At 47.8% G+C, this 18,804-nt stretch overlaps 1 protein-coding gene across 7 annotated transcripts in view; it reads left to right on the forward strand.

The window, feature by feature from the left end:
* Positions 1-18,804, forward strand: part of myt1la (myelin transcription factor 1-like, a) — a 57,582-nt gene that overhangs the window by 24,047 nt on the left and 14,731 nt on the right. For 5 of the 7 annotated variants that reach the window (XM_026999012.2, XM_026999011.2, XM_026999010.2 and 2 more), the window contains exons 2-9: positions 2,242-2,356; positions 2,559-2,613; positions 2,896-2,929; positions 4,353-4,415; positions 11,895-12,346; positions 14,052-15,029; positions 17,226-17,360; positions 18,411-18,501. In XM_026999012.2, the coding sequence (XP_026854813.2) occupies positions 2,559-2,613; positions 2,896-2,929; positions 4,353-4,415; positions 11,895-12,346; positions 14,052-15,029; positions 17,226-17,360; positions 18,411-18,501 (1,808 nt within the window). In that variant the 5' untranslated portion in view covers positions 2,242-2,356. The remainder of the gene's footprint in view (positions 1-2,241; positions 2,357-2,558; positions 2,614-2,895; positions 2,930-4,352; positions 4,416-11,894; positions 12,347-14,051; positions 15,030-17,225; positions 17,361-18,410; positions 18,502-18,804) is intronic. The other 2 variants (XM_026999015.2, XM_026999017.2) reach the window with 2 other exon arrangements.

Consider the following 18,804-nt stretch of genomic DNA (forward strand, 5'->3'; position numbering starts at 1 on the left):
AGGCTTGTTTTCATTTCAGCAGTGTGAGGCCACCCCCAAAAAAGTAAAAAAAAGAGTGATGGCTGAGGACACATGGACGGCTAAGGGCGTAGGGTGAGATGGTGCCATCTGAGGTGAGGACATGGACTAGCCAGTCAAGCAAATTTTACTGGTCACATCACATAAAAGTGTGATGTTCCTGCCTGACTGAGGGCCACTCGCACTACTGAAATATAACTTAATGTTGCTTTAAAATAAGGATTTGGATCTGTACGTCTGAGAAGCCTGTTCTGTGGGAATGTCAAGGAGATAAACAGACTGCGGAAATGGCCTGCAGAGCCAGGATAGATCTGGGGTCACGCACGCGCACACACCACCTGCGGTAGTGATATAGTGGTAGCACTCACCTGCAGTAGTGATATAGTGGTAACACTCCACCTGCAGTAGTGATATAGTGGTAACACTCCACCTGCAGTAGTGATATAGTGGTAACACTCCACCTGCAGTAGTGTTGTAGTGGTAACACTCCACCTGCAGTAGTGTTGTAGTGGTAACACTCCACCTGCAGTAGTGATGTAGTGGTAACACTCCACCTGCAGTAGTGATATAGTGGTAACACTCCACCTGCAGTAGTGTTGTAGTGGTAACACTCCACCTGCAGTAGTGTTGTAGTGGTAACACTCCACCTGCAGTAGTGATGTAGTGGTAACACTCCACCTGCAGTAGTGTTGTAGTGGTAACATTCCACCTGCCGTAGTGATATAGTGGTAACACTCCACCTGCAGTAGTGATGTAGTGGTAACACTCCACCTGCAGTAGTGTTGTAGTGATAACACTCCACCTGCAGTAGTGTTGTAGTGGTAACACTCCACCTGCAGTAGTGTTATAGTGGTAGCACTCCACCTGCAGTAGTGATGTAGTGGTAGCACTCCACCTGCAGTAATGATGTAGTGGTAACACTCCATCTGGAGTAGTGATATAGTGGTAACACTCCACCTGCAGTAGTGATATAGTGGTAGCACTCCACCTGCAGTAGTGATGTAGTGGTAACACTCCACCTGCAGTAGTGATATAGTGGTAGGACTCCACCTGCAGTAGTGATGTAGTGGTAACACTTCGAGCCCTCTGCAGGCGATGCTTGATCTGGGCAAACGTGCAGAGCGCATCGCCCTACACACACACTCAGGTCTACTATCCTCTTTTGTATTGAGATGCACGGGCCACATTTGAGTGAGCAGAGTAACAGGAATACCACTGAAAGGAAAAAGCCCCAGCGTTTGTCCTTCGGACGTGGGAACTTGTCTGAGTCAGACTGGCTCAGCATCTGCTAGGAAGGAGAGGGACTAACACAGGACAGGTCTGCAGGGGAGCAAGGCTCTCATGGGGAGACTGCGCTTTGAGCCAGCAAGCTGAACGTCTTGAGGCAGCAGCCCCTGCCTCTGTCTCTCTATCATCTACCCAATAATGAGAGAAACAGAGAGAGAGAGTGCAAGAGAGAGAGAGAAAGAGAGAGAGAGAGAAAGAGAGAGACATGGCACAGAGCAAAAAGACTACACAGGCTGCTTTGGGAATGTGAAGCTGCATGCCCCACTTTGTGCAGGGGAGCACTGTATCATATTATATGAGACAGATGGGGGGTTGGCAAGAATAGCAAACAGCCAGTGTTCCCCCACGTAAGGCAGAGCCAGGCTAGCCAGCAGAGGATGACGGTGCCCAGGCTCATCTGCATTGGTTTGACCTGGAGAAAAAAAGAATGAGCACATTCTACATCCAGCATGAGTGATATGTCAGTAGATGGAGGCTGTGTGTGTGTGTGTGTGTTTGGTAAGAGGGTGTGTGCCATTCACAAAGGCTGCCTTTTCAAAAGAAATGAATTGGACTTTTTTGTTGTTACTGAACAGCTTTCAGGGCACCTCCGCCGGCCTTGGTACCAAACAACACACACACATGCACACAAAATCAACAGTCTATTGCAGTAACACGATTTAGTGTGAAACACACAATATGAGTGTTGGCTCATAGGGTGGATGAAGTGAGAGGGTATAGCACTGTGTGTGCATGCATGTGTGTGTGTGTGTGTGTGTGTGTGTGTGTGTGTGTGTGTGTGTGCGTGTATGTTTTGTCCAGTTTCTCATAATTGCTGTTTGGTTAGCAGTTTTTTTGTTTGTTTTGCTAATACGTTAAATAAAATGACCTATATCCAAAAAGCACTATTCGCGGTAAATCACCTGTGGATATTTTCTTTTTTCTTTTTTAAACCAGAAAATGACTTTTGAGGAGGAGCTCTGAACATCGCAATAGGGACCATTCTGCCACAGCCCGGAACAGGAGGAGAGCTTTAGCCACCACTACCCCACCCTCACTCAGCTAATCTCAGGTAGGGCCGCCCGCAGTTCACCCCCCCCCATTCCCCTCTTTGGTCCAGAAGCTCACAGACACATAACAGAAAGGCAGACACCTTAGAATCCAGGTTTCCCCCCCTCGTTCACAGAAAGGCTTTCTACATGAAGGCTAGCTTGAGTGGGGTTAGCAGGAGAACGTAAAGCTATAGCATGCTGATGGCCGACTCTCTCCCGCAGATGGAGGCGGATGCGGCCGAGAAACGCCATCGAACGCGATCCAAAGGTGTGCGAGGTATGGTGCGCCTCACGCCTCGGCCGCCGCTACTGCTGGAACCCGAAACGAGCTCCTTCCAATCTGGGAGTCTCGACCACTTCTTCCCCATAACCGCGTTGTATTTGGCCCTTTAATAAGGAAAAATCACTGCTTTCAGCAGCGCTGTAGCTACACTATTGATTTCACTTGCAGACTAATATCGATGGTGTTACCGATACGATCGGGCAACATAAAATTAGTATGATATAGCTGATATTGATGTTTGCTCTCTTTAATTGTCTTTCTTTTTTCTCCTCTTAGTTGCCGTGGAGACCGCAGCACAGGAGCTGTTCAGGTTAGTTCAGACGCAGTGAAAGGAGTGTGAAAACAGGACTCTGCGTGTCACATTCCGTGACTATGAAGTGGCTATAATCGAATGATTTTCAAGGACAAAAATGCATATAGCCGTGGCAAATTCACCCAATATCCAGGATGACCTTTTTTATTTTCCACGCCTAGTGAAGGAGGTTCAACAAGAAGGCGGGTGACACACAAGCGAGTAATTTTGCTAACCGATATCATTCGAAGTGACTCACTCGTGCCATGGCTACAATCTATAAATAAACCATCCCTTTTAATTGCCTTCGGTGAGAACATATGATTCTCCCAATTAATATTGGTAAATATCCCTGTTCTCCTAATTAAATCATGCGTCGTAATAGAAGTGAATGGACTGCTCTTCCCCGAGGCTGGAGAGAAATTTCATCAGGCCCTGTTTACGCAACTTAAGGAGCCACAGCTCCGATCTTGGCGTCTGGTTTAACAGTGTCGTCTCCATCATGAAGAATCATAAAAGAATAAAAGGTCAGAGTGTGGTATATGGGCGCAAAGCCACGGCAGGATTTGTTTCCCCTGTATTACACGACTGAGCAAATAGATGAGCCATTAGAGAGCCCTCTAGTCTCTAATGCCTTACCACCATGCGCTGCTGCCTCGGCGCTCTGATCGCACTCTGTAGCCAAAGGCGTCCATGGCTTCCATAATACCAGTGATGGATGGGTCACTGGTTTTGATCAGATACACACACATGGCCAGCATCCCTCTGTGGAAAACAGAAGAAATGCTAGTAATGGCCAGAAGTCTTAAGACGTTCATGTGTAAGACCAAGAGCTTGATCTTCAGTTGGTGGATTGCCAATCAGCGGCAGAGATATATTAGTTTGGCTAAAAATAGAAAGTGGAGCATTTGCTGAAGGCTCTGAAGGTGATGCATGGCAGTGTGCTCTAGACAGTCTGTGGTGGCAGAATAAGGGGGATTGGGCTAACATACACAGTATGACTGCATGTCCTAGCAGGTCAGAGATTCCAAATCTGGCAGTATTTCAGCTCTTAGCTAGCTGATAGGCTAAATAGAGCAGCCTCAGACTCAGGTAGGAAATATGAAATATACAGCCTAGTGCGTCACCAAGCTGGAGGACACAGGAGCTCTCTAAATCTGCAATCAAGTGCTGTTTGTTTGTGTGTGTGTGTGTGTGTGTGTGCGTGTGTGTGTGTGTGTGTGTGTGTGTGTGTGTGTGTGTGTGTGTGGGTGGGTGGGTGGAGTGTGTGTGTGTGTCTGTATGTTCGTGCGTGCGTGTGTGTATGTGGTGTGCAATGTGTGGGTGGAGTGTGTGTGTGTGTGTGTTGTACATTGTGTGGGTGGAGTGTGTGTGCATGTGCATGTGAATGTGTGTGTGCGCACCAGCCTTCGCATTAATGCTTTCCTCCTCTTGTCCACAGCTGTCCCACACCGGGGTGTGACGGGAGTGGACATGTGAGGGGTAAATACGCCAGACACAGGAGGTAGGACCTACAGCAGACCAGCCACGCTCACCAGAGAGCAAACAAGATCAAGGTCATATTCTGCCTCCCAGCAGGATTCCTGTGTATTCAGAACTAGGCATGATATGTCCTCACATTCACATAGTCAGCATTTCCTCCAGGTATTGGTTAACTTATTTGGGCCTTGCCAGATCGGCTCCATAAAGAAGAGAAATGCAAGCAGAGTGTCTGGGAAATCCTTCCAGGATGGAACTTTGCCTATTCCGAAGTTCCTCGTGCATTTACTCAAATGGCTATTGTAATTGTTCCCTTTTTCAGCATAACATTTTTATAACACAGTGCTGTTCACACAGCTATTACACTGGTATTGTGAATCACTATGACACACTCATTGCACAACAGCCAGATGTATATAACGTAATGATGTGTAAAACGTCTGTAGTTCCTCACTCACTTCTCTACCTTATTTAAGTGATCATAGTGTACTTTACACAAAGGCCTGATTTGTAATAAATACATTCTATAACAATATAGACACTACTATTATACATACAAAACATTGTGTGTCTGCTTATAGTTTGGGGTTGGGGCAGAAGCCAGCTTGTGGAGATATAAACTAGCCAGTGAAGAGGAACTTTCTCCTTTGTAGCACACAAGTTCTATCTTTAAGTACAGCTCAATAAGTTCCTTCTTATACCCATAGCCTGCTTTTCCAGGGAGTCCTACTCTGACTAAAGTAGTTTTCCCTGCTAGTCCTACTCTGACTAAAGTAGTTTTCCCTGCTAGTCCTAGTCTGACTAAAGTAGTTTTCCCTGCTAGTCCTAGTCTGACTAGTTTTCCCAGGTAGCCCTTGTGACAAAGGCTGAATGTAGCCCTCTTTGCCAGGACTCAATCCCAGGTCTGACAGGAGGTAAACATGAGCTCTGACCACCAGACCAAAGAGCCAGCGAGCTGGCCAGAGCAGTCAGAGCACACGTTTAACCTTCCTACATGACGGCCTCCGTCACAGTGCTACTCTGATTAAAGTCTTTGACACAAATGTACTTGTGAAATTCATCTACAGTGTTATATCAGTAAAGCGTGGGGTTTAGTACTCTGCTTTTTTTGTGTGGTTGGATGAATCTCATGCATTTGTGCAAAGTGCAGAAATTCCAAAGCAGCACCTTTGTGGTAGTAGTAGTGTTCTCTGTGAACGCATGAAATTTCTATGGGAATTCAAAGAGGAGAAATTTCTGTTGGGTGTGTCCCGCTAAACCAGATATGGAGGTGGGGTCGTGGCTCTTTATTCTGATTGGCTCCTTCTGCCCAAGAGCAGCAGCTTGTCTCGTTGACTCAAATCTTAAGCAGACCCAGAAAACTGACATCCAATTAGCCTGTAGCCTGCCACGTTGCCTGCCATAAAGCCAAAACGCAACACAACCTTGTCTCTCTTGGAGAAATAGAGGCTGCTGATAAGCAAACGCGATGCGGGAGCACAATGGTTGGCTATTGTCTGGCTAGTCGTTACGCTCCGACACTCCCGCGCGCCTCTTATTAGCATGTTTCAGGAATGCGAGCGAGTCTGGCATCATTAATATGCTAATCAGCTCGAGGAGGGCTCTTGTAGGACCGTGCTGGTTGTTTCCTTTCGAGCCGCTTGTTTTTGTGTTGCTTGCCTTTTGTCCTTCACGATGGGGCCTGAATGCTACTTGATCCTGAATTACTTGCACGAGCCTTCGTCATTTAGACAAAAGCAAGGCATCATTTCATTCCTTTCCTGGTGAGGGGAGATTTCATGGCAGCCAGTCAATGGAATTCATTTGTCTGCATCTGTTAAAAAGAGGAATGGCACCTAATGGTGAACCCCCTCTGAAGCCGCGTCCACTAAGGCGATCGACAGGGGGTCTGTCAGCTTGACAGCGGTGCACCCGTCTTTCGGGCGGGCACATGTTTAACTCTCCTCACTCTATGCTGTTTATTCCCGTGAGAGACGATGGGTGAAAAGAAAAGCCCAAAGGAAAGGAAAGACTGATGGATGTGTTTCTGGTGTCAGCATGTGAACTGCCAGTCACAGCTGCATTTCTGCAGCAGACACATGACGCCTCAGGCAGACCTCTCACTCAGAAGGGGGACGTTCGTGTATGTGTGTATGTGTGTCTGTGTTTATGAGAGTGTGCATATGTGCATGTGCGTGTGTATGTGCTTGCATGCATACTTTTAGTGTGGGTGTATTTGTTTGTCTGTGTGTGTGTGTGTGTGTGTGTGTGTGTGTGTGTGTGTGTGTGTGTGTGTGTGTGTGCGCGCACGCTGAATTACTCACCAGTGGGAGGGGGAGGCCATGATGTTCAAGCTGCGTGTCTAGATGGCCGGCGCGTACATCGGGAGCTCCGCAGGAACGCTGCAGCTCGACCGTAACGAGGACACTGTATCACCTGTACAGTATGCGGCATCTGCTGTGCCCTAGCCAGTCATGGAACCATGATGACAAAGCAATTGCTGTTTCTGGCTCTCGCTGCGTGCATGCAGGGTTAGATCATGCCAAAAGGTTCTCTTCCGTCTGGCGAGGGACTAATCTATAAAGCGGGGTGTCTGCATTATTCATTGTAGTAGCCTAGCAGGGCCAGACATTACTGGGCATGTCGGACGCTGAGGGCATCTGCGTCTCGCCAGCCTGAGTTCTGTTTGGAGTAAGAGAGAGGGAGACCCACGCAGACAAACAGACACAGCTGTGAAGACCGAAGATACTGACACATTGCTAACATACAGTACACTAGATATTGTCATATGTAATTTGGCGTCTAAACATTTCAGGGAATGGTATCAGCATTATCGCATCTCATAGAAGGCTGTATAGGTGTGATGCACAGAGTCCCTGGGGAAACTGGCAGCTGCTTTTATACTGTGAGTCGAGCCCATGTTGTTTTGCCATGTAAAAGTAGTGGGAAGGCTACTGTGAGAACAACATCCCAGAGTGCCACATGAGCAGCAAGCCCCGTGCTCCCGGGCTTCCTCTGGTCTAACTGGCGTTTAAAGTAACCTCTGCTGAGGTTAGGCTGAAAAGGCTGGGCTGGCTGCGCACACTCTCTCTCTCTCTTTCCTTCCCTCTCTCTCTCTCTCTCATTCCCATCTCTGCAGTTTCCTTCCTCCTTTCGCCTCTTTCCCTCTCATTCCAGCTCGTTATTTTGCCAGCCCCACACTTCTTCACCATCCTTCCTCCACCCTTCCATTCTACCTCTCCTTCTCCTTCCTCCCTCCCTCCCTCTCTCCCTCTCTCTCCTCCTTCTGTGCTTTCTCTGATGGATGACTCACATGGACCCGAGCCTGGAGCTGTATAATTCAGAGCCTGACAGGTAGCACTCACTAAAAGGATGGGCACTGAGCCAAGAGCTGGTGGCGAAGGCCAGCGAGTGGTGAAGTTATGACCCTCTCTCTCTCTCTCTCTCTCTCTCTCTCTCTCTCTCTCTCTGTCCCTCCCTGTGTTTCTCTCCCTTCCACTTCTTCTCGACAGGAGGATGAACATGCCCCATACCCTCCTGCCCTCTACCTCTTTGTGAGAGCTACAAGCGGCAGGCTTTTATGCTTGTTTTTTTTTTTTTTTTTTAATCTATCTTTAAATCCGAGGTAGCGACTGAAATTTGAGGAGCACATGAGACAGAGCAAAAGGCCACAACACGAGCGAGAAAAAGCTCCCAGAGCTTTGGGTGCGGAAGGCCACCCCCTCCCCCGCTGCCACATGCGAAACGTACGCCGATCAAATGGAGACATGGCACCTTAAGTGCAGTAACAGGCCGAGAAAACCTAAACAGCCAGCACCGATGAGGGCGGCTGGCCAGCGCACCTGAATAAAGCTCGAAATTATGAGCAGACATAGATACAGGCATCTAAATTACAGTGTCAAGCAGTAATTTACACCTTTGAATGTAGCACGGAGAAATCGTGTTTGCGTGCTAGTTAGTTACTAACCATCAGCACACCAGCAGATGGGCTCTGGACTGTGTGGGAGGCATATGCCATCTTTTCCTCCCTCCCTCCCTCCTTCTCTCTCTCTCTCTCTCTCTCTCTCTCTCTCTCTCTTTCTCTCTCTCTCTCTGGGTCTAGAAGATGGAGACTGTGTGGTCTGTTGGCTTTGCTTGTCTAGGCCTTCTACATTTTCTTTGCTATACATGCAGAGGGCTTGTTTATCTGTGACTGGTATGTTATGTCCCCAAACTGTTTATTCAACTGAGAAGCTCTACCAGATGTCTCCGGCATTTGAACGAATGTACATACCTGTGTGTGTGTGTGTGTGTGTGTGTGTGTGTATGTGTGTGATCACCTGCCGCGTGGGTCCTAGCAAAGCCCTGCGTTCTTCATGTCTACCTGCTCCTCGATCCCTGCCTCATACCTTCCACTCTCTCTCACATTAGTCTGCCTCTGAGCCGCTACAGTCTGCCTTCACACCGCTGCTCCACCAGACGTTCACACTGTCCAGCATGTGCGGAAGCCCGTGTGCTGCCCTCCCGACTGAAGCTTCAGGAGGGCTCGGTGTAGCTGAATGCCGCAGCTGCCTCCTTAGGTTTGACAGTGCCACGCTCGCCCTCTCCCGCACGTGCACGCTCGTGGCAGTTGGAGGTGGCGTGTGGTGGCTCGAGGCCGAGAGGGCGAGGCCGTGCCGGCCACGGCGGCCGAGCCCTGGAGACAGACGCGAGTCTCCAGAAAGCTCAGCGCCAGCGCCTCTTTTGTTCTGTTGTTCGAGCGGGTGCAGCGCAGCGGGAGGATGGGGGGTGCCTGTCAGACTCCCAATCACTGCTCGCTCACTTGCTCCCTCTCTCTCTCTCTCGCTCTCTTTCTTTCTCCCTCTCTCTCCCTCTCACTCGCTTACTCTCTCTCTCTCTTTCTGTCTCTCTCTCGCTCTCTCTCTCTCTCTCTCTCTCTCTCTCTCCCATGCTCCCTTCCTCTCACTCTCTGTCTCTGTCTGTCTGCTCGAATGGCAAATCCCGCTCCGCAGGGGGAGATCACCATGGCGACGGTGCCTTGCTACGCATGTCTGTGGATGCTGCAGTGTGCAGACGCCGAGGCTGTGCGCTCCTATGGCAACCGGCACTGGCAGAGGCAGCCGCGGGCCGCCCGCACCCCACACCAGGCTCCGCATAGTTGGGCTCCAGGCTGTGGCTCATGCCATGGGAATGATGGCCACTCACGCAGCAGTGATGACAAGCTGAAAACACTACAATAAAAGCTTAGCCCAATTAAAGCTGAATGGAATAAACAAATGTGACATGTTTTTGGGAGCCTTGTAGGAGCACTTTATGACAGAGGCAGGTTAAATCTTTGATTTTTAATTTTTTTTTTTTTTTGCTCAGAAAAAAAGCAAATATTTATTAATGTTTTTCACACTTCTGTAAGGCTAATAGACTAGGCAGTATTATTGCGTAGATCCTATGGAAATGATCAAACAGAATAGGGCCCCAGGTTTTTTGTGGCTTTTTTTTTTTTTTTTTACATCAGTAGAGTTCATCAGAGCATTTGTCCGCCAGGAGCTGTCTATGGCTGAAGTCATTATTTCTCTCGGCAGCACTGAAAGGCTCATGGAGTCTCTCTCTCGCTGTCTCCCTCTCCCTCTCTCTCTCTCTCTCTCTCTCTCTCTCTCTCTCTCTCTCTCTCTCTCTCTCTCTCTCTCTCTCTCTCTCTTTCTCTCGTAATTACAGCAGTCCCACTCAAACCATGCCTGTACTGCTCCCTCATTCAAATGTGGTTTAATTACCTGTGGAATTTTAATTGGCGTGGCCTGCCAGTGGGAAACGCGAAGGTGTCCAAGGTCATTGCGAGTCGCTCGCGAGCGCGCTCACCCACACAGGCGTTGCTGGCTGGCTGCCCGCAAACTCGCCGCGCAGATCTGGAGCTCGTATGTTCCGCGCGTGTGGCATACGTAAATGAGGCAGCTGAAGACAGACTCTACACTGGAAATTTTTACCACGGCATTGCAGGCAATTCGAGCCTCTTTTTTTTCTTCTTCCACGAACAGTACAAGCTTATGGACATTAATGTCGGTAAATGTATTGCTCTGACTGAAGGGCTCCATAAATTGCACCCGTTTTCACCAAAAGAAAAGGACGAAAATCGGACTTCAGCTGACCACATGTAATATCAAAAAGTGGTACAAAATTAAATACTTTTTTAACAGGGTTTTTTTTTAAACAGAATGCTACTTATTCTGCTCTGCAAAGATTGTGTACATTGTGCATTACTCACTACCGACACAACTAACATGAATACTTTGCCCATTATATTATTAGTGTGGAATCTGTTGCCGCCGGTGGTCCTTCAAACCGACAGCGCAATTTGTGCCCATTAGAAAGCGCTTTGAGGCTACTGTATAAGAAAACTGCCATATAGAAGCCGGACATTTCACAGACCGACGGTGCTCGCCCGAAGAATAGGACGGTCAAAATGCTGTTGGTACAATTGCCCGTGTGCACTGTATTGAGTGGAGTAGCACCACACTTCACCTTGCCATCCGACTTGTATATTTATTACTGCCATTTATTTTTGTAATTGTTATTGTTCAGTTCCGAGAATGAAAAAAAAAACCTCGCTATATAATCTGGTTATCTATTTTCTATAGCCTAATCGTCTATTCATATTTGTTCACACTCAGCCCTTCGTGTGCGGTTATCAAAAGTTTAAATATTCTAAGAAATCCCTCGAAAAGCATAAAGGTATAGACGTATAGACTAACTTTATGTTCTTTTAAAATATTTAATAGGCCATAATAAACTAGGTTAATAAGGTCATCTAGTTCATTACTGTGGGATTCGTCTGAATACGCACGTGAAGTAGCTATAGTTTAGGTAGGTAATTACCATGGCAACAAGTCCTAACACGTTTTCCGCACGTCTTTTCTAAGTACGTTTGACTCCAGTGGCATGTTCTGTTCTGCTCTTTGTTATAATGTGTGAATGCGGACAAGCGTAAGTGTAGGTATAGTGCACTGTTGCAAAGTGGCGCTAACAAATCTAAAAGAAGCGGAAATGTAAACTTCAACGTTGGGTCCTCCCCAGCCAGTGTCTCTACTACGGGAGCAGAAACTTTCACCCCTCTTGACAACCCACAAATAAGCCCTTTCATGTGGAAATGGACTAATTGATTTTCTGAATTCCACATTTAAACCATGCATAATTGCACATGCTGTTTTGAAGCAATTAAAGTGGAATTTCTCAACAGCTAATGATTATTAAGGGATTTGTGTAATTGAGCGCTGTTTGAATGAGCTTTGCTTTCTGCATTTTGGTAGTTGACTGTTGCAAATGACGCTGGGCGGTTTCAGAACAGTGTCGTCTTGGGGGAACAGAGTTCAAACGGTGCCTGTGTTTAATAAAAACGCCAGTAGTTATTTATGCTGTGCCTTTAAACAATTCTAATATTTTTAGTCTCTGTGGAGTTTGCTCTGATACAGACACTTCAGAGTCATTTAACTCTAAAATGTATTGCATTCAGTCACATTTAAAGCAGCTTCCTCTGACTTCTGTGTGCCTTGTGCAGTGTCTATGGATGCCCTTTGGTTAAGAAGAGGAAAATCCAGGAAAAGCCCCCACAGGAACCTGCTATCAAGCGGCGGCCATTTCTAGCCATGCCTGATGGCCATCCCACGATGTACGAGAAGTACCAGGCGGACGTTACAGATGAGGGGGAGGAACGGGAGCAGGAAGAGCTAGAGGAGGAAGGCGAGGAGGATGGAGATGATGAAGAAGAGGAGTGCTCGGAAGACAACGAGGACCCTGGCGAGGAGGAGGAGGAGGAGGAAGAGGAGGAGGAAGAGGAAGGAGAGGCTGAGAGAGAGGAGGGCGAAGAGATAGAGCAAATGGAAGAAGAGGTAGAGGATGATGATGAGGTGGTGGAGCAGGACGGAGATGACGAGCAAGAGGAGGAGGAGCAAGAAGATGAAGATGATCATGAGGAAGAGGAGGAATATGAAGATCAGACTCATCAGCAAGGTGAGGCCTGCTCTCTGCTCAGCTGTAAAAGAAAACCTTTTCTCTAACTCATTACCTCATATTTTTCTTTTATACAAGCTTTGAGACTTGGGAGTCACCATAGGAATATGCGGTGCTGTCCATAAGAAATTGGAAAGTGAGTTTGTAGTAAATCTGGCAGTATTCCTGAACATTCAGTGGGAAATTTTAAAAATGGCTTTGAGGTTAAAGGACGGAATGTCAGCTATAATTTCTATTTTTATATCTGTACTACTTGGTGAATGATATATGAATCACGGTCTGTTTTACCCCCCATTTCAGTGGGCCATAAGTAGTTGGACAACATCAGCTGTTTCTTGGCCAGCTCCCTTGGCCAGTCATTGTGTCATTCGTTCTAACAGAGTCTAGAGTTCATTCATTATAATGCATTTGTATCTGGTTTCTGTAACTGTTGTCTCGCAAAATGTGTCTCAAAGGAAGCCAGTAAGACATGCCACATTAGGCTAACAAGTTCAGTGAAAGGGATGCACTCAGTCCCATCATCACAAAGGTAGCGTTACTCTCATCATTTTACAATATTAATTGGTATCTTTTCCAGTAAATGAAAAGGCTGGCTACTAAAATCACTATTATTCTTATTTGCTAATTTCTTAAATGGTCCGTTTTGGTTCCCATCCATTTAATTGGCCCAGTTCCAGTCGGATCGTTCTGCGGAGTGCAGTGGAGGAGCGGTGGTTAGTATTCTGACTACGGCGCAGTGGAGGGCAGGGAACATCCGCACAGTCCCTTCTCCAACGTTGGGAGCAGCAGATGTGACTGCTTGCTCGCTATGCCTCTCAGCCTCGTTCTCCCACTTCCTCAATCGCTTCTGACAGCGCCTTCCACAGCAATGGAGAGAGAAGGCTCTCTGAGCTATTCACTCTGGCCACGCTGCACACGCATGCTGCCATTCCACAGGAGGCATCATTCTGTGCTCCCTCCTCCCCAGTGAGAACGGGCTCCTCCTGAGGATATTTCTGGCTCTGGAAGCAGAGCACCTCATCCTCTGCTTAGCCCTGCAGTCTCACCCTGCCGTGTCCCAAATACAAGCAATACTAAAATCCCTAAAGGAGAAGGAGGAGATTTCCGGAGCTGCCTGTGCTGCTTACATGTCACTGCACAAGAAAACCATTCCATATGGTATATTTAGTGGTGGATGTGTTTGCACACAGATATTTCTGAAGGTTATGGTCATTAGCACTGAGGGAAGGAAACTTTCTTCAGAAAGGAGTTTCTGTAACAGTCATCCAGGGATCAGTAAGTTTATGCTAGACTGTATTTTTACTCCATCATGGTGCTTTAATATTTAATACCCATCGGTTTCATGGAGTTGCCTTTAACATAATGCTAAAATGCATTCGCTGGTGAGATTGTTTATAAAATGGTAATTATCTTTCAGACCCACTCAGATCTTGTTGACTTGAAGGCCAGTATCCTCTTTTCTGTATGCTCTACACTCAGCCACTGTAACTCAGAGAATCTTGACATTTTATTTGTGAACTTATCGAGGTACATTTAAAACAAATGGTTCCCAGTACCTTTAAGAGAGGATAAGTTCTGTTCCATTTTCATGAGAGGTCTCTACTGAGAGTCAACCACTTAAAAATGAAGAGAAATTAAAAATATGTAAAAAAAAAAAAATGCTCTTATATACTTGTATATTATTTATCTCATCCTCTGTCATTAGAGAAAAACTATTCCAGTTGTGGACAATCAAAGCCCAGTCAGATGGTTGAGAAAGATAGTAACAACAATAACAACCCGACCAATGAAGAGTACGAGAACTACGATGAGCTGGTGGCCAAGTCGCTGCTAAACCTGGGCAAGATAGCGGAGGACGCTGCCTACCAGGCCATGACAGAGTCGGAGATGAACAGCAGCTCCTCTAACAGCGGCGGCGAAGATGAGGACGAGGACGACGAGGATGGGAGCGAGCGGGGCGGGCGGAAGGGGGATCTGAGCGTGGACCTGGACAGCGACGTAGTGCGTGAGACGGTGGACTCACTCAAGCTGCTGGCCCAAGGGCACGGGGCCGTGCTGCCCGACGACGGCTACCCAGACGAGGCGGCCGTCGGCGAGGGATCGGTGGCTCTGGTCCACCCCAACGGCCAGGTGGAGGAGAACGAGGAGGGCGTGTGCCTCAGCAGCCTGGAGTGCCTGCGGAACCAGTGCTTCGACCTGGCGCGCAAGCTCAGCGAGACGCAGGTGAACGAGCAGCCCATGCCGCAGCACCAGCTTCTGCCGCAGCAGCTCCCGCTGCACCACATGACCCGCTATGACACCTGCCAGCAGGCGGAGACGCAGAGGCCCTTGGAGAGGAACTACTCGGACATGGTGAACCTGATGAAGCTGGAGGAGCAGCTCAGCCCGCCGTCCCGTGGCAGCTACCCTGCTGGCTGCGCGCAGGAGCCCGATGAGGACACCACGTCGGTGGCTTCGGAGCGCTCGGACGAGGCCTTCGACATGACCAAGGGCAACTTGTCCCTGCTGGAGAAGGCCATCGCGCTGGAGTCCGAGCGCGCCAAAGTGATGCGTGACAGAATGGCTTCGGACCAGGCAGCGGCCCGCAGGGATCACCAACACAGCCCCAGGCAGAGCAGTGGCGCCGACGAGCGTAAAGCCCGACTCCACCACGATGGGGCAAAGAGAGCCTACTACCCCAAAGGTAAAACTCACCCACCCAGGAGCAATCACTTCAGAATTAACCCAACTTCAGAGCTCTGCTATTGTCAACCGTGGCAGTGAGGTTTTGGGTTTCAGGTGAAATGGAGTGGTCTAGGGTAGAGCGGGTGCGATATTTCTCTGCCTTCCTCAGAGCTGCTTCAGCAACAATCTTTGCGTTCGGTTTTAGCCTTTGTCTCGGTGCGGCTTCCGACACGTCGTGCAGTGGCATGTGTGCTAGCTGCAGGACTCCTTGAGTGGGACAGATGCGTTGTTCCGGCTGTTCCCAGACACTCAGATCGCCGTGGCAATGACAGCGGTAGCGGCAGCAGCAGCTTATGTTGTTAAAATAGGCCTGCGTGGTAACATCAGAGGCTCGCCTTGTCAGGCATGAGTAATGGCAATCTGCACGGCCCGTTAGGACAGCAAATCTCATCTGCGGGACTCTGTCCACGGCCTATTTCTCCAAATCCACTTCGAATCACACCCACCGCCCCTGGGAGAGAGCCATCCACGCTACGCACTCTTATTATTATCTATAAGAATCTGCCAGACTGTATCGGCATAACACTCCACGGAGGGTCGTTACGGTGCTGAGAAGCAGTGTCATCCTCCGCTCACCTCTCGATACTGCCCAACACAATATATGTCTTGAATTTTTTCCTCCATAGCTTGGAAACTTGCTCGGGCCGTGAAGCTTGCAGTAGTAGCCGGGTAGTGTGGCTATTAGCCAGTCTGATCTAGGGGCCTGTTTTCTTTGCAGTGCTTCTCTTCATATGGAATGATCATCATGTTAGTAGAGTTACTTGTAGAGTACCTAATATAGCACTTTAAACCTACACTCATTTAGAATAAGTCATTTTGAACACGGGGCTTCATCTTTTGGAAACGAGATCATTGTTCTGACCTATGGGAGAGTGTTCAGTGAAGATCATGACTGTTAAGATAAGACTTCATCCCACGGCATGTATGTGTTGTACGAATTAAGGTGCGCTTTTTGCATGGCTAATTTAACTCATCCTCTCAATTTAACAGTGAAACAAGTAAAAGGTCAAGTTTCAGTCAAATGGTTGAAATTCATTTACATTTGTTTAGAAACAACAAAATGTATTATTTAGTCATGCTCCGATGATGATCATTATGGAACAGGAGATGGCACTGAAATGGATTCCAACACAAACCTAAAACACTGTCGGAGGTGCACCTACTGAGTGCGCTTGATTACCGCTGCACAGAGAACAAGGCCGGTTCTGTTGCATTTAATCCTGGCCCAGATCCTGACGCCACAGATCTGTGTCCTCTGCCGGAGGGAGAGGGGTGCCAGGGATGCTTCGTCAGGCCCAGGCTAACTGGCCAGGGACAGCTTCCCTGCCAAACTTGTCACAAGAGCGAGGAGCCTTCAGTCATTTGTTGTTACTCAAGCCAAAAAAAAACTAAAGCCCATTTCTATCCCCAGCGTTGTCTATATATTCAGAGGTACTGCTTGGACAGAGCTCGGCCATCTCATCTAAAGGGCATTAGCCAGTTAAAAGAGAACTGTGAAAAAAATGTAAAGTGGACCAAAATTCTGCAAAAAAATCGTTCCTCTCTGGCACACGCCGAGCGAATTAGATCCTAAATTCACTGCCACGGGGTAGCTCTGGGCATGGCCATTTGGCCCCGAGGTTTGCCCCATCTCACAGCCAGGACTGGAATTTGCCAAAAATGATTTGATACCAGTACCAGTCTTGGCACGAGCTTGGCCATATCCTCCAGGCTCAGTTTAGGGTGGAGAAGATCTTGCCTCTGGAAGAAAAGCCCACACAGGAGGAGAAAGGCCTGATCAGCTAGTCTGATGCAGCTCTGGTCGCTTGGGCCGTGTTCCTCACAGACACTCATAATGAAATTAAACTGCATTCCTGGAACATTAAGTTAACAGGTTTTTCTCCCAGTGCAACAGAAAGAGACATGAAAGCAGATGTGCTTCCGAGTCCAGCCAGCTCTCCTTACAGCATCCTTTTCTTGCAGAAAAGGATGATTGTCTATCAGTAGTGGTTGTCTATCAGTGCTGCTGTCTTCCAAAGCTGCAAGACCGTAGAAACCATATTTAATGTGATTTTGAGGAACAGTTACGAAAGGAGCATCCTTTTCTCTGGAGTGTTTGGACATTCAGGGAAGTAGGAACATAACAAGATGTGTGAATGCTTTCTTTCATGCGAAGATTCCTCGAGAGGTGAGAAAAAAGAGAGCAAGTGTCCCACCCCAGGGTGTGACGGCACGGGCCACGTCACCGGCTTGTACCCGCACCACCGAAGCCTGTCCGGCTGCCCCCACAAAGACCGCGTACCACCAGAAAGTAAGACTACTTTTTACAGCCCACTTTAGGCACTGGGTTTCACTTTCATGCATGTCCTGACTTCAGGTTGTAATTACACCTCCAAGCAGTAGGAGGGTGCTCTTGCGTTTATTTGACGTGCCCCCCCCTTACTGTCTGAAGTGCTGGCTGGACGTGTGGCTGGTCAGTGTCCCTCTGGGACCGTTCACACACTTAATGACGCCAGAGAGCAGCTTGTCTTGGGGTTCTGTCACTGAGAGGAGCTGATGAGTCAGTTGAGCTCAGTGCAGGACAGGGTACAGGGAATTTAAAGGCCAACACACTGAGCCACTCTTCAGTTATGCACTGTGAATAGGTTCATTAGAAGTGCATGAGAATAATGTTCTTTCAGGTTTTTTTTTTTACTTTTGTAGTTGTTTGTGTGATTGCGTTTTGCAACAAATATGCTTACTGCGTTTACTTGTATAATTCAAAGGCAAGTTCACCCAATTATTTGAAAAATGACATGCTTACTTAACATAATATTATTTGTGGAACAGGTAGTTCAGTGTGAAACCTCAGGAGACAGGGCTCAAAAACTGAACCTGGTCCCTACATTTCACATTTAGTGAAATGAGTGAAATTTCTTAATAAATTGGCAAATGTCTTCTTCACGGGGTAAAAACTAAAGAAAAAGGCATCTGTTCCTTTTGGTAATAAAGCTTGTCTTCGAGCAGCATTTCAGCAAGCTAAAATGCACACTTTTACTTCTAGTCGCATATTAGTTCCATTTCTGTGCCACTATAAGGAAATACATTAGCTAGCCAAAGCTTAGCATGCAGCTGTAGGTATAGCTCAAACTGCTTTCAAATCGATTTATATTGCATGCTAATAACACATATGCTCCTTTATTGCATGCCGTGCTTTCACTGCACTACCCGATCGCTTTCTTTTCCACTGCAGTCATCACACTGTTTCCAGTTGGCTAACACCAAGCTCATTCAACTGAATACAAAGCCAGGCTCTCTGTTTTCACCTTGGGTGCTCCTAACCTACACTGTCTCTGGCCTTTTCCTGTCTGTCTTTCCAAAGTTCTTGCAATGCATGAGAATGTTCTAAAGTGCCCCACGCCTGGTTGCTCGGGACGCGGCCATGTTAATAGCAACAGGAACTCCCACCGCAGGTGAGTGGCTGCACCTGGGCTGGGCGGAGCTGCGGGGGGCACACACCCCCCCAGCCTCGGCATTGGTAAAGGATGGGGTGGATGTTAAGAAGGCTCGCACTTTGGGTGGAGGTGGGAGTGAGAGGATGGGGGGGATGTGTGCTGGTGTTGTGTAACCTGCTGGGAGGATTTGGCAAGGAGGCAGGCTTTTTGGCAGCCTGAGACCTAATCCTTTGACCTTTACTGAAAATCACTGGGTTGTGTTTTTTTTTTCTTCTCCCTCAAATATGAGGATGTTGTGTGCCAAAAATACATAGATAGTTT

This window comes from Electrophorus electricus, chromosome 3 (genome assembly GCF_013358815.1).
Source record: "Electrophorus electricus isolate fEleEle1 chromosome 3, fEleEle1.pri, whole genome shotgun sequence".
Lineage (NCBI taxonomy): Eukaryota > Metazoa > Chordata > Actinopteri > Gymnotiformes > Gymnotidae > Electrophorus > Electrophorus electricus.